The sequence below is a fragment of the Balaenoptera ricei genome, chromosome 10 (genome assembly GCF_028023285.1).
Source record: "Balaenoptera ricei isolate mBalRic1 chromosome 10, mBalRic1.hap2, whole genome shotgun sequence".
In the NCBI taxonomy this organism is placed as follows: Eukaryota; Metazoa; Chordata; class Mammalia; order Artiodactyla; family Balaenopteridae; genus Balaenoptera; species Balaenoptera ricei.
The window spans coordinates 80,729,550-80,743,913 of NC_082648.1; the positions used below are offsets into that span (position 1 = coordinate 80,729,550).

A 14,364-nucleotide genomic window follows, 5' to 3' on the forward strand; every position below is an offset into this window, starting at 1 on the left:
AACAGTTTTCAAAGTCTTGACTGGTAACGAGGTGACTGTTTACATAAATTATGTTATATCCCTACAATGGAATTCTATTCATAACACTTAAAATGATGCTGTAGGTAGAAATGTATTAACTTTAAATGAGGTTCAAAATATATGATTTGGTAAAAAAGCAGGTTAGAAAACAACATGGAGGTTATAACCATACCTTTTATTTTCAAAAATATTAAAACATCATATTTTGGCACAGAAAGAATGAGAAGATATACTTTATGGTGTTTCCAGTGGTTTTCTCTAGGTGATGGATCATGAATATTCTTTTTAAATCTTTTTTTTCTTGTTTATATTCTCTAAATTTTCTATAATGTTTATTTATGGCTTTTGCAATAAAAATACAGCAAAGATATTTTGAACTAAAAAATTATACCCACTACATCTGTAACTCTTTAATTGTACTTATATTTTACTCTTTAAAAGTGTGATATTCTTCTCGTAAGCAGCCAGAAGTCCTCTGTGGCATGAGGTAGGGGAAGAAATGCATGCATGCATATATAAATGAGTGAATGAATAAACACGGCACCAATTAGAGCAGTAAAGGAAACTCTGGGGAATCCCAAGGCCAACGCTCTGTTCCCTCACTTCGATTTCATTAACATCTAAGTGAGATCCAATTTCAGGCGAATAGTCCCAGTCCCAGCCACATGGGACATTTTAGTGCTTCTAGGTCTGGAGATGGAGTTTTCTTGCTCCCAGGAGAGGCATCTCAAGAGTACAGATTCTCAAACTCTAGTAGGGGGTCCATCACCTCCCACTCTGGGCCCCAAGTGGACTTTCTCTTCCCATAATCTCTAGATCCCGCCAGCCTCCCGAGGCGGGGCCACATTTGGTCTTGCCATCACTCTGAATCTTAGGGGCTCCTTGACCTTCACACTCACACCAAGGTTTCTGGCGCTGTCCACTGCTTCAGACTCGTTCTCTAGTACTGCCACCCTATGCAGCTAGCATTGCTGCAGTCACCACGCTCCAGGTTGAAATCCCTCCCCTTCTCTTTAGTCCTGAGCAAAGATGCAAACTCCCTCTCAACAACCTCCAGCGTCTAGAAACACAAAGGTCCCATCACAGAGCTATTCCCAGGTAGGAAGAAGGTGGACACATCAAGGTCCATCTCAGTCTCACAGTACCCCTCCCTCTTTCTGCTCACTGGCCTGCTAGACTTGGGGAACACGAAGTGACAAAAATGGAGGTGAAAGAAACTCAAAAGCCTGCAAGTAACATAAACATGTTATCTACAAGTTGCTGAGATGCAGTGGATTGTTGCCAAGGGTAATACAGGCCCAGTGTTGATAGGTTTGTTTTTCAAGAGAAAGCAGAAATCTAGATTATTATGTGTAATCTCCCAATTTTTAAACATGGGTCACACGTTCTATATTTTTAGCCCCAAAATAAGTCTGTCTTGGTTAGGAGATCTGTTCAGCTGCTAGTAACACAGATGAGAAATAATACGGCTGATGGTAAAGCCTTAGTTCTGTCTCACCTGAAAGAAGTTCAGAGGTGAGCAGTCCAGCGCTGTGGGCAGCTCCATAAGGTCATCATGTTTGAATCACTTGGCTTGGGTTTCTTTCTAACAGTTGCTAGAATACACTGGAACTTGAATTCAAGGTTAACTAGCTGAGGATCCCTGGGCAGAGCCGTTTATCTTTCTATGCCTGTTTCCTCATTTGTAAGATGGACAAGAACAGTACCTACCTCACAACGTGGTTGTGAGAATCAAAAGAGATAATACATGAAAAGAGCCTGGAGCACAGTGAGCCCCATAAATGTTGTGTAAGACACAATGAGCCACATCCCCACTCTTTGACAACCTGGGCCCTTCTACACTGTAATGACAAAGCAGTCCTTAGATATGCAAAGAGAGCTGGGCATAGGATAGATAAGAGCTGAATTGTTCTGTATTTTAAAATGAGAAGAACTCAGTTTCCTATTTTTTTTCCCCATCTTAGAGCAGGAAATGACAGGAAAGAGAAGGGAAGAGAGGAGAAGCAAGCAACATAGCAGAGTGCAGAAGGACATTTACGAATATCTGATATTAATTTTGACATTGATAATCTTTCTGAAACGTAAGACCATCTGTCACCCCAAATCTTTAAAGTCTGTTAGGCACTAAAATATCTATCATGAGTAACTTTTAAAGGAAATATGAGAAGGGGATAAGTTCTATGGGTGTGTTGATGTAGGATACAAATGGACAGCATGTATAGGACTGTATATTCTACTGAATGAACTAATTCAACAGAAATGGGAAGGACTGGAAGTTTGGGGTTAGCAGATGCAAACTATTATATATACGATGGATAAACAATAAGGTCCTAGTGTATAGCACAGGGAGCTATATTCAATATCTTGTGATAAACCATAATGGAAAAAAATATGAAAAAGAATATATATATATATATATATATGTATAACTGAATCACTTTGCTGTACAGCAGAAATTAACACAACACTGTAAATCAACTATACTTCAATTAAAAACAGAAAGAAAGAAATGGGAATCTGAGGCCAGAGGTTAATCTGCAAGAACATAAACTCCACCCTTCCCCAAATCCTTGGATAGACTATCGGACTTTCTTCAAATGTAAAAGGAGGGGTGAGAATTTAAGTCAATTTTATCTAGATCTAAAGGAGCAGGAACACCCTAACAGACGTTTGACTTGCATAGCTATTACTTAACCTCTCCCAGTCCTCAACCATAAGCCTGATGACCCTTCACAAAATTGAATGGGAATCTTCTGACATTGCCTCTACATTTGCAATACTCTTCTTTAAGTCAGGAAGAGCTTGAGTTGACTGTAATTCTAAAGGAAGAATGGATGCTGATGGTGTTTCCTAGCAACAGCTGAAAAGAGATCAATATTACGTGATATAAGCTCCATGAGTAGAAGCAAAAGATCCACTGAAACACAGTCAGAAGTAACATGGATTAGGTACTGACTGTCAGACCAGAACTGGCAATTGTAAGCTGATCTAATGTTAGGACACTGCACAGATGAAGCAAGAGCAAGAGCTGAGTTAGGCTAAAGGAGGCCTCATAAAAGTGACCCCAAATCACAATGCTCAGTCGAAGCGCAGGTTTGGCATGACAGCCTTCGCCAGAGAAAACCAGTTCATCTGTCAAAAACTGAAGGTCATAGAAGGCTGTCAAATAAATCTCTTTGATCTAATTACAATGACATTTATTCCTATAAAACCACATAGTATTAAATAAGACACTAATAATCCTACCTCAGAAGAATAAAAACGACTCTCAAATGCTACTCTATTCGTAAATTTGGAAAGCACTGATTGTTAACCAAGTACCAGCTGAAGAATACTAATGTTCTATTGCATTTGTCGGGGGTACTTTTTACTGTCAACACAAGAAATTCAGCTTGAACTTCACAAGCAAAAAGGGGATTTGGGGGAAGGAGTAAGTAATGGAATCAAAGAAGGAATCTAGGAATTACAGCAGCTCTGATCAGAGGAGCTAGAAACCAGGGACTAACACGCCTGGGACTCTTTCTCTTTCTGCTTTTATGGGTTCTTTATTTCCTTGGGCTTTTCTCTGAGGCTAAATCATGTCTGGTAACAACCCTGGAGCTCTGTATAGTTTTGTGGCCCCAGGAGGAAAGAGAACTTACTAGCTTCACTTAGAAAAAACCCCAGGGAAGGATTTGTTACCCTAGGCTGGGCTGCATGCCTTCTCGTGGGCTACTAGCTGGGGCCAGGACGATGGTGCTAGCACTGGTCAGGCCTGGGCCACGTGCTCACCCCCGGTGTAAGGACAGGAGGTAGGATACTCTGGTTAGCAGGGCTGGGATGGGAAGAAGTCCCTCAAAGAAAGGGGATGCTATATTCTCCAAAAGAGAAACAACTGGCACCGAGCAGACAATAACACATGTCCACCACATTTATTGAACTGGCGATGAGAGTGATTTTCATAACCCGCTAGTATCCTTAGCTTGTCTAAGTTGTCTTGGCAAAGGCAAAACATTACAGGATCCACAGCTGTCTGGGATGTACTATGGATTCGGTTTAACCTTCCTAAATCATTTATAATTAGCCACCACAGGAAGTGGGACTTCAGCTGTACATCTCTGAAAATATCAAATCCCACTTTTCCCATAAATAAAAGGAAGGTATGATAAAGATAAAATCTAATATAATAGCTACATTTTGAACTTTGTTTCCAAAGAGAATAGTTACATTTATTAGGGATTTTTTAATCAGTAAAATAATTCAAGGGCTTCCCTGGTGGCGCAGTGGTTGAGAGTCTGCCTGCCAATGCGGGGGACGCGGGTTCGAGCCCTGGTCTGGGAAGATCTCACATGCCGCGGAGCAACTGGGCCCGTGAGCCACAACTACTGAGCCTGCGCGTCTGGAGCCTGTGCTCTGCAACAAGAGAGGCCGTGATGGTGAGAGGCCCGCGCACCGCGATGAAGAGTGGCCCCCGCTTACCGCAACTAGAGAAAGCCCTTGCACAGAAACGAAGACCCAACACAGCTATAAATAAATAAATAAATAAATAATAAAAATAAAGGAATTCCTTAAAGAAAAAATGAAAAAAAATTCAAAATTGAGTTTTTATTAAAATTTAAAGGAATGTTACATAAAAAAACTTTAAAAAGTATCTCTCATTCTTGTACAGTGATCAGTATTGACGTTTAGTATTAGTTGAACTAGTTAATATTTATATATTTATTTATTTATTTATTTTAGAAATATTGCTTTATTTGAGAAACTTACTTCCAAATTACTCTTATGTGTTTTAAAAAGTCATAAAGAACATCCAAGAAGAAGACATACACAGTTTCCATAGGAATAAGGACAAAAAAATGGGGTTGACGATTGCCCCAAATGAAATTTCCTAAAGGAGAAAATGTAATATTTAACCTTTTTTTGAGGCAGGGTAAGTGAACTACACACATCATAAATAAAACTTTCTTACTTTACAAGGAGGAGGGACTGTGATCCTGTTTTTGATGCATATTAAATACAAAATACAAAATCCACTGTTCTGATCAAGATGAGGGGAAAAAAATCATTCTTCAATATTTCAATTCTCATGCAATAAAATCCAAAGGTCTGTTGAATCCACCTTTTCGATTCATGTACTGCCTATACTTCCTCTTCTGAGACACATTTATGGCATAGGCATTTACAGAGCCATCCACCTTTTTCCCTTTTGTGGAGTCAAAGGAGGCAAATCCCATTAACTTCATCATTTCTATTTCTTCCTCTGTTTTGCCCTCCAAGTCTTCCTCAGTTATCTGACGTTCTTTGCTCTTCGTTTCTTTTGTTTCTTTCTTCTCCTCATCTCTTCTTTCTTTTAGTCGAGAAGGGGAAGGAGATGTGGATCTATGTCGTCTTGGGGACCTGGAACGTCTTCTGTGCGGGGATCGAGAGCGGCTTCTTCTCCGATTTCGCTCTCGGGACCGGGACCTTTCTCGGCGCCTGCGTTCTCTCTCTCTCGGGAGGTGGACCGGGACCACCTACGCTCCCTCCGCGGGGACCGGCTGCGGCTGCGACCCATTCGGAGTCCTCCCCAACCTCACGCCGCCCCGGAAATGACTGTCTAGTTAATATTTATAATTCTATTTATTTAAAATGAGTAATAGTAAAAAGGCCTAAAATTGATCATGCTTTCGAGAGCTGTAAATCAGTAAACTAAATTATTACTATGTAAAAATTTTTGTTAGGTTTTGGATCTTTTGCCTATGGTTCTACCAAGATAATTAAGGTAGGATGATAATAATACTAATGGCTACCATGTGTCAGTTGCTTTAGCTGACAACTCTGTTAGGCGGGTTTGATTATCCCTGTTACAGATGAGGAAACTGAGGTCCTAGAAGCTGTTAGTTGCCCAAAGCTAAAGTTAGTTGGCTAAAGGTCAACACTAGAGTCAATTATCTCTCCAATGTACCAGGCTGCTTCCTGATTCAGCAGTGCTGGAAGAAGAACAAAACTGTGTGGGATACTTGTTAATAAAATAGGAGCCTAACAATTGAGTGTCTGAAACAATTCTTGAATCATAAATTGTATAATTGTGTCTTATAGTTGGGCAAAAGAGTTAATTTCTAAGATTTCAAAATGTTCTCCAAAAACCAGAGTAGACACATTTGTGGTGTGCAAAATGAGACAGTTGCTAATTCTAGGACCCTAAGAGAAATCTCAACATCAAACTTGATACGAGAAAACACTGATCAACAAGAAAAGAAGGCAAGGAAGCCGTTACTCAGTCAAAAGTCAGGGAACGACTGTGCCCCAAAAGACCATGAAAGAAAATGTGAGAATAAGATCTTAGCTCTTCTTCCCCGATGGGAAACTAGTTAAGGGGGGTTTTAATTTAGGGTGTGGGGACTGTAAGGGAGCTTGGGCGAGCACAGCTATATGACAAATATTAATGTCCATCGCAATTCTCAAACTGAAAAATTCAGGTCAGCCTGGAGGTGAAGCTACCTCCAAATGCAGCAGCCTTGTTTGGGACTTGCTGGTAAAGCCCTGCCTCAGCAAGGGAAGTCATCTGAGGCTACAGAGACGTCCACAATCCAAAACAAAGAGACGTTTGTCAATAGAGAACAGACTTGTGGTCGCCAACGGGGAGGGTGGGGGAGGGAAGGATTGGGAGTTGGGGATTAATAGATGCAAACTAGTATATATAGGATAAATAAACAACAAGGTCCTATGGAATAGCACAGGAAACTATAGTCAAGATCTTGTGATAAACCATAATAGAAAAGAATATGAAAAAGAATACATCTATGTATAACTGAGTCACTTTGCCATACAGTAGAAATTAACACAACATTGTAAATCAACTATGATTCAGTAAAATTAAGGGAAAAAAAAGAGGTGTTTGTCAAAGTATCTCTATATTTTAGGACAAAGCCCCAGTAGATTTTTCTGAGATTCTACCCAAGCCAGAGGTATCAAAATCCAATCTCAGGACATCCTGGTCAGATCAGCCTTCCAGCCTCTTCTATTTGCTAACCAACTTTTGTGTGGTCTCATAATGCTCAAAAACTTGGCATCCCTATCCTCCTTTTCCTCCCCCCTCTTCCTTTCCACCCCCCAACTGCCCACCAGACCTTTACTCCAAACCTCATCCACCCTCAAGCCACACTGCACTTACCTTCAGGTAATGGAATTTGTAGAAAGAGACTCAGCTTGATCTATATTAAGCCCAATTGCAAAAAGGTGGAATAATCATATGGTGCTTGCCCAGGGACAAGGTAGTTTTTAAGAGAATCTGTAGTGGGGTGAATGTCACTTTCTTTTATGCTGAGGACACAGGATTACTGTCAATAACCCATTAGAATTGAGTTTTTAAAAAATTGAGGTAACAGTCAAATAGCATAAAATTCACCTTATAAACCATTTTAAAGTGTATAATTCAGTAGTTTTCAGTACATTTACAATGTTGTGCAAACACCATCACTATCTCATTCTAGAACACTATCTCATTCCATCATTCCCCCTCCCTTCCCGAAAAAGTCCCAGGCCTGTTAGTAGTCGATCCCAATTCTCAATCCTTTTTGAACTTACATGTCCTAACAGAATTTTACTGAGTTTTGTTTCTTGTAGTTTATATTATGAAAATAATAGGGTGAATTGTTTTATTCATTTTTCCAGCACGAAATTATGTTTTACTGTTGTTTGTGCTTTTTCAAACTATAGGTGCCTCCCAGATTCTGTTGAGCAAATCTGTCTCCTGTGGGCATCCTCTCTTAGCAATCGGATTTGGCTCTATTAGATTTGATGATGTTTGTGAGAGGTACATATTTTATGTGGATGGCTTTTGTATGGTCAACTGCTTCTTCCATGAGTAAGTTTTTGTTTTTTCCACCTAGCTCAAGTTAGAGTTAATGTCTCTAGTGATTTAGATAAAACTCTTAACATTAAAAATTTATGGATCCTATTTGCAAAAAATTGCTTTTCATAAATGAAATATTTTTTCATGATAACTTAATATGTAAATTTCAAATTAGGACACAGATTTTTCTGTCACATATTTTTTTCATCCTCTTTCTATCGCTTTGAAAGGAGTATCATAAATCCCTTAAAATCTTGGGGTTGATGTTAGCCTTATTTATTGATATAACAATGACTGTCCACTTTTTAGCAATTTTATTGTGGTTTAAAGTTCCAAGTCCAGGCTACATGAAGTCAGATCTGTAGACCTTTCTAACCAGAATCATCCAGTAGAACCATAACATACATGAATTTTAAAGACCTGGATATATCCTCAAATGCACATGCAGACACTTCATGGAATGTGGCCATCCACTTCAACACAAACTTTAAGTTTTAAAATAAAGTTTTTTATTAGTTTATAGTACTAAATCCTAACAAACACTACTGGCCTATAAAATACCCATATTTATGAATCAAAAATTCCTAATCAGGGCTACATCTAATAAGAAAGATGGTGCATACCAATAACACATTTCATTACTACAGAGGAGAAGTAATAAAGTCATAAGGATGTTATATCCGTGAGGACATTCAGTTGCAAGTGAAAGAAGCCTAAATCAATCTAGATTCAGGAAAAAACCAAAACCAAAAACAAAACTCCCCCCAAAAAACCAGGGAAATTTAGTGGTTCATGTAACTGAAAAGTCTAAGTGAATTCCAGCTTCAGGCACGTCTGGAGCCAGGTGTTAAACACTGTAATAAATCTGTCTTGTGCCTTCTCTTGGCTCCACTTTCCTTTTCATTGACTTCACTTTCAGGCTCCCTTCCTTGGTGCAGGGCTCCCCAGCCGCATCTGGCATCTATCCTCCAAGCTTCAAGTCTTAGAGAATGAGGAATCCTATTTCCCAGTGTTGCCAACTAAAGTCCTGTAGTTGAGTTTCACTGGTCTGTCTTCAGGCACTTATTCATTCCTGAACCTGTCACAGAAGCCAGTGGGATACAATACTCTGAGAATTATTAGAGAGTGGGTACATATCCACTGACCCATATGGACTGAAAGCAGGGGAAGGATGGTCCTCAAGATAAGTCAGGATTCTATAACAGAAGAAAGGAAAAGGGACGCTGGGCAAGCACAAACAGATGCCCAGACGTATGCTTTCCAGGAACTGGATTAACTCCCCCATATATCCTGGTGGGTAAACCAGAACTAACGTGTGGCACAACTCCAGGGGACACCATTCATACTGTATTCACGTAGCTGAAATGCACAACATAGTAGCGGTTGTGTGTCCCCTTTGCCCTGGGACAGGAGGGCTAGATCAACACCAGACATCAACCTGGGAAACAACTTTTCTAAGGCCAGTACTGTCTCAAAGAATTTGTTAGACAATCTACCACTACATGTCCACTTCTGTAATTCCATTATTTCCCTAAGTCTTAGACAGACATTACTTTCCTGGAGCCAGTGCTAACAAATGTGGCTTGATTACGGTGCCCTAATGATGCAACTGCATTTCATACTTGTGGACCTTGGTACCAGTGGCTAAATTAACTCATATCTGAGAAGAATGTTATAAAAAGGTTTTTTCTGTGGAAGCATGATTTAAAACAGGGATGCAGGCCTAGAGGTCTTTGCAAAGTGATCACACAAGTGATTACAAACCCTTGATATAATCACCAGTCTTTTTGGAAACACAGCACGACATCATGGCAATTACTGTACTTTTTTCTTTCTCCTATAAAAATCGCTCAATGAAGCATTTTCAGTTCTCTATTTATAATTATTCCCATGTTTTAATGTTATTCCCAAGTGCTTTTACTTCCTAAAATTTTAGAATTTGCTATTCAGGGCTGCTGCTGTTTAATTTCAGTCATCTCACCTCTAGCAAAAATATTAAATCTGATCAATATTGTTTTACTTCAGGTGATAGTAGGTGTTCAGTAAATGCCGAATACACAGATTATTTCCTGGAATAATTTTGTTCATGTCTTTTCTCAAAAATGAATGATAAATACTATGAAGAAAATAAAATAAGCAAATTTATATAAATAGAATTTTTAAATAATAGGAAGTTTCAAGGGAGCTACTTTAGATTAGATGGACACAGAACATCTTGCTGTGGAGGTGATACTGGTAAAGTGAGACATCAGTGATACAAAAGAGGAAGTAACACAAAGGTGTTACTATTCCAGGCTGAAGGAACAGTAAGTGCAAAGACTCCAACACGAGAATGAATCTGGTTCTTTAAAGAAAAGAAAGAAGGCTGGTGTGACTGACATGTGGTGTGTGATAGAGGGAGAAAACAAGAAAGATGATGTCTGAGAAATAGGGGCATGTCAGGAACACAAGCAGGGGCTCCCACAGACATTGGTTCATTGCTTCTTTTCTGTGAAGTTTTCTGCGTTTCTTGACCAGGGGGACTCTTCTGTGTATGACAAAGCAGAAGGCATTCTAAGCCCATGAATGTTAGTGTTGGCCAAGGTATGATAGGATCCACACTGAGAATAACTGCCTATTGCCATGGAAACAGATCATAGCTCCCTCCAAAATGGAAGAAGTCCAATGAAATGAACTTGTCACCAAGGCTGCTGGACTTACACGTGTTTTACGTGGGGTTCCCCCAGAGGCTGACACTAAGACAAGGATTTGTGCTAAGGAGGTGATCCCTGGAAGTACTTGGATGCTTTATTCTAAATCTTCTTAAATTCTAGGTTCCATCCTCAAGGTTCATTGGCAAAGCCCTTCCCAAAACTTTCACACCAATTTTCAGTGTTGCTTTTTTAAAGCCTCTGACCATATAGCCAGTGATTGTTTTAGAGCCTGACTCAGGTCATGTTTTCTTCAAGTCGAAGTACACGATAAAAGGCATTGCTGGGCTTCCCTGGTGGCGCAGTGGTTGAGAGTCTGCCTGCTAATGCAGGGAGCGCGGGTTCGGGCCCTGGTCTGGGGGGATCCTGCGTGCCGCGGAGCGGCTGGGCCCGTGAGCCACGATTGCTGAGCCTGCGTGTCTGGGGCCTGTGCTCCGCGACAGGAGAGGCTGCGATAGTGAGAGGCCCGCGCACCGCGATGAGGAGTGGCCCCCACTTGCCGCAGCTGGTGAGAGCCCTCGCACAGAAACGAGGACCCAACACAGCCATAAATTAAAATAAATAAATAAATAAATAAAAAATTAAAAAAAAAAAAAAAAAGGCATTGCTTGAAATCCTGCCTGATGAGATTTGCTCTGTGCTGTCCTTCAAGATAACCGTGAATATAGGGGCTGTGGTATACAATAGTACACTTCCAGCTGGTAGTTCATATTGCTCAACAACATCTATAAGCCAGGCTTAACTTTTTCCATTCTCAATTAATTGGCCAACAACTCTCCACAAGGGCAAAGGGACAGACTGGTAGGGGCAAAGAGTGGGAATAGGGTAGTTAAAGGCACAGAGTGGGGAGAAATCTGCTTACACAAAGTCAAAGCGCCTTCATGACCTGCTCTGGTCCCATCTAATGGAGTGCTACTGGAAATGGCAACTTTATGAGTAGGTGGATTAGATAGCACCTGATGCCTCAGGGTCTCCAACATACCAGTAGCAAATGGGAGCTGTTTCGCAAAAGGAAAATAGTAATCTTCCTGAAGGGGGTATGGCCGTGTTCCAAAATCCTGTGGGCTTCCATTGTGATTCTCCTGGAGAGACTTGTTTCTGACTTTAGTATTCCAATCTTTCAGATACTTTGAGAGGGCTGAGCAGCAGAGCTTCTTGGACTACAGCCTGGGCCACCTAAAGAGACTGGTTTTGCACTGCCAACTTTTTAGGTCACCTGGTAAAAAAATAAGTGCAGAACACCTGTATGCTATATGCTGTCTCTAAAATCCAGGGCACCACGGGTACCGTGCCTTTCTTAATTGTACAACAGGCAAGGTATAGCAATTTGTCCTTAACACTGAAGGGGCTATCTCAACATGTGCTAGACCATTGAATCCCCGAGAAATTCACTAAGGAGTCAAGTCCCTATATTTCTATGAGATTCAGATTCTATCCTTGGCATATTTGTGTCTTACCAAGGCATTTGGGTATCTGATATTTCCTGCTCTGCATCAACATAGTGGACTAATGAGACATCCTATGGTTTGGTGAGGCATTAAATGTCCTCGTGTAGCAAATGGCTAGAATTGACATCCATTGGACAGATTTGTCAAGCTATTTCTGTCCCTGCCAGGTAAAAGCAAACAACAGCTGATGGACTCTACAAACCAAAATGGGTAGAAATGCAGTGGTTAGACCAATAGTTAACACATCAAATGCCAGATGCTGTATCAAGTTGCTCTAAGAGAGAGAACATTGAATAGCATCTACAATTCAGATCACCTCAAGATTAAGTTTTATCTTAAAGGCTGCTGTCATCCTCCAAGACCTATCAATCTTTCTCACTGGTCAAATGGAAGTACACTGTATATTTGGGGATGACAGGAATGACCACATTTGTATCTTTCTACCCTTTGATGGTTGTATTTAACTCTGTAATTACCCCAAAGATACACTGCTTTTTCACTTATTATTTTGGTAAGGAAGGAATGCTCCAGTGGCTTCCCCTTGGCCTCCTACCAGAAGAACACTTACTCCTCAGGGCAGGGAGCCAATGTTGAGATTCTGCAAAGGGTGCCCAACCATCTACACTTAGGAACTGAAGAAATAAAACAAGGGGTGGGGAAAAGGGAAGGAGTTCAGTTGTTCCCATGGGCTTATAGTGAAATGGGGTCCAATCTGCTGCCCATAGCCTGTATTTTGATCAGTAGGCCATGGTTTTCTCAGTCCCCCCAAAGTTGGTGCTAATTTGGAACAAGTATCCACTGAAACTTTGGATATTTCTTTTTTCTAAGTACACATATCTATTAATATCACACAGCCCTTAAGTCAAGGGTTCTAGCCCTGAGAATTAACTCAGGTGTGAGAATTAAGAGAGAAGCTGTGATCTAGCTCGATTCAAGTGACTATAACCTAGACCTGCAAAGTTGGCTTTAAAAAAAAAATTGGATTAAGAACTAAGGTAGCTGCCTGTTGCTTTCATTCCTAGAGGCCCTACGATAACTTTACCATAGTCAGAGATTGTTGCAGATCAGACCATTCCCTAATTACCACCTCTGTCCACCTTCTCCCTCCCCATGAAAACCACACCCATTTTTTTTTTCTAATAGGTGAACCTCCAGCATACCCGACCCAGAAAGAACTCCAGCCAGGACAGAACTTCTAACTGCTCACAAGCTTCCCTTGCCCATCTATTCCTAATAGCATTAGAAAGCAATGTTTTAGGCCCTGACAGAAAAGTCAGTGAAGTGGTAGACAGAGCATACGAAATCTCAGTCTAGCACAGGCCAGCTTTTAGTGTGTGGTGCTGTGCTACACTGGTCAATCAGCAAATTGCAGACAGCTGCCCAAAATAACACATTGAACATAGTATCTCCTGAGGGCACCAAACTCAACCTGAATTCAGCCCTAAGTTAAGGGATACTCAGCAGTGAGGCTGTGGGAAAACTTTAATTTCTTATGATTGAGAAAGTTTCAGAACTCTTTTTCTTCAGAACTAGTTTGGTGTGTTTTTTTCTTTAGCTCAGTGGTTTCAGAACCTTGGCTGCAATGGAATTATTGAGGGGTGGGGAGGGTAGAAGGGTAGGCTTTAACAAATATTGATGCCTGGATCCCACCCTCAGAGATGCTGGTTTAATAGCTTGGGCCACTAGAGCTTTAAAAACGCCCCAGGTGACTAATGCGCAGCCAAAAGACATTCTAATTCCTTCCAGATATCCCTATACCAACAGTTAGCTCCCCACTCTATCCCTTAATTTTCACATAAGAAACCTGAGGAGTTAGCCAGGTCATACACTGCCCTGGGTTTCACAATGCCTTGAGTCGAGATTTGGGGATTAAGGTTCATTCTCTCCCTTAAATTATCCAGCGCCCTTGAAAGCAACCATCTGACTCCAAAATCCTTGCATTCTTTTTCCATCACCGCTAGATTGTTCTATGGTGGCTGGTAACCAGTATCCAAGGGCCTTATCCTCAGGGGCTTCGTGGATCCTGGCGATTAAGGACAAGAGCCTGATAAGCTGATTACTGCAACTGCTAGCTTTCCAACCAGAATACAGAGGGAGGTGGCACTGCCTTTTCATCCTACCCAACATAACCAGTTCCAAAGATTCCTTATTTCCCTGAAGGTCTTTTGCCTACAACCCATTCTTTGGAACCAATCTGGACATTAGTTAAAGCTCTTTTGTTTGCAAGCAAAAAAAAAAAAAAAAAAAAATGTCAGTGACCTTACTTAGCTTAAAGAAATAAAAATATATTAGAATAGATGGATCCTGGGATAGTTCACAGATCCAAATAAACTATGAAAGAACCAAAACTCAGGAAATGGTACACCTCTGATAACCTTCTCCTTGCAGGGCT

The 14,364-nt window shown here is 40.7% G+C and overlaps 2 protein-coding genes across 2 annotated transcripts in view; both read right to left on the bottom strand.

Moving 5' to 3' along the window:
* The window catches only part of TMCC3 (transmembrane and coiled-coil domain family 3), a 439,356-nt gene that overhangs the window by 343,881 nt on the left and 81,111 nt on the right, over positions 1-14,364 (bottom strand). The gene's annotated exons all lie outside the window — the stretch shown is intronic.
* On the bottom strand, positions 4,921-5,576 carry LOC132372652 (U4/U6.U5 small nuclear ribonucleoprotein 27 kDa protein-like). The gene is given in 2 exon segments (XM_059934745.1): positions 4,921-5,492; positions 5,495-5,576. Coding segments are annotated over 2 exon segments (468 nt in total). The 5' UTR covers positions 5,555-5,576; the 3' UTR covers positions 4,921-5,084.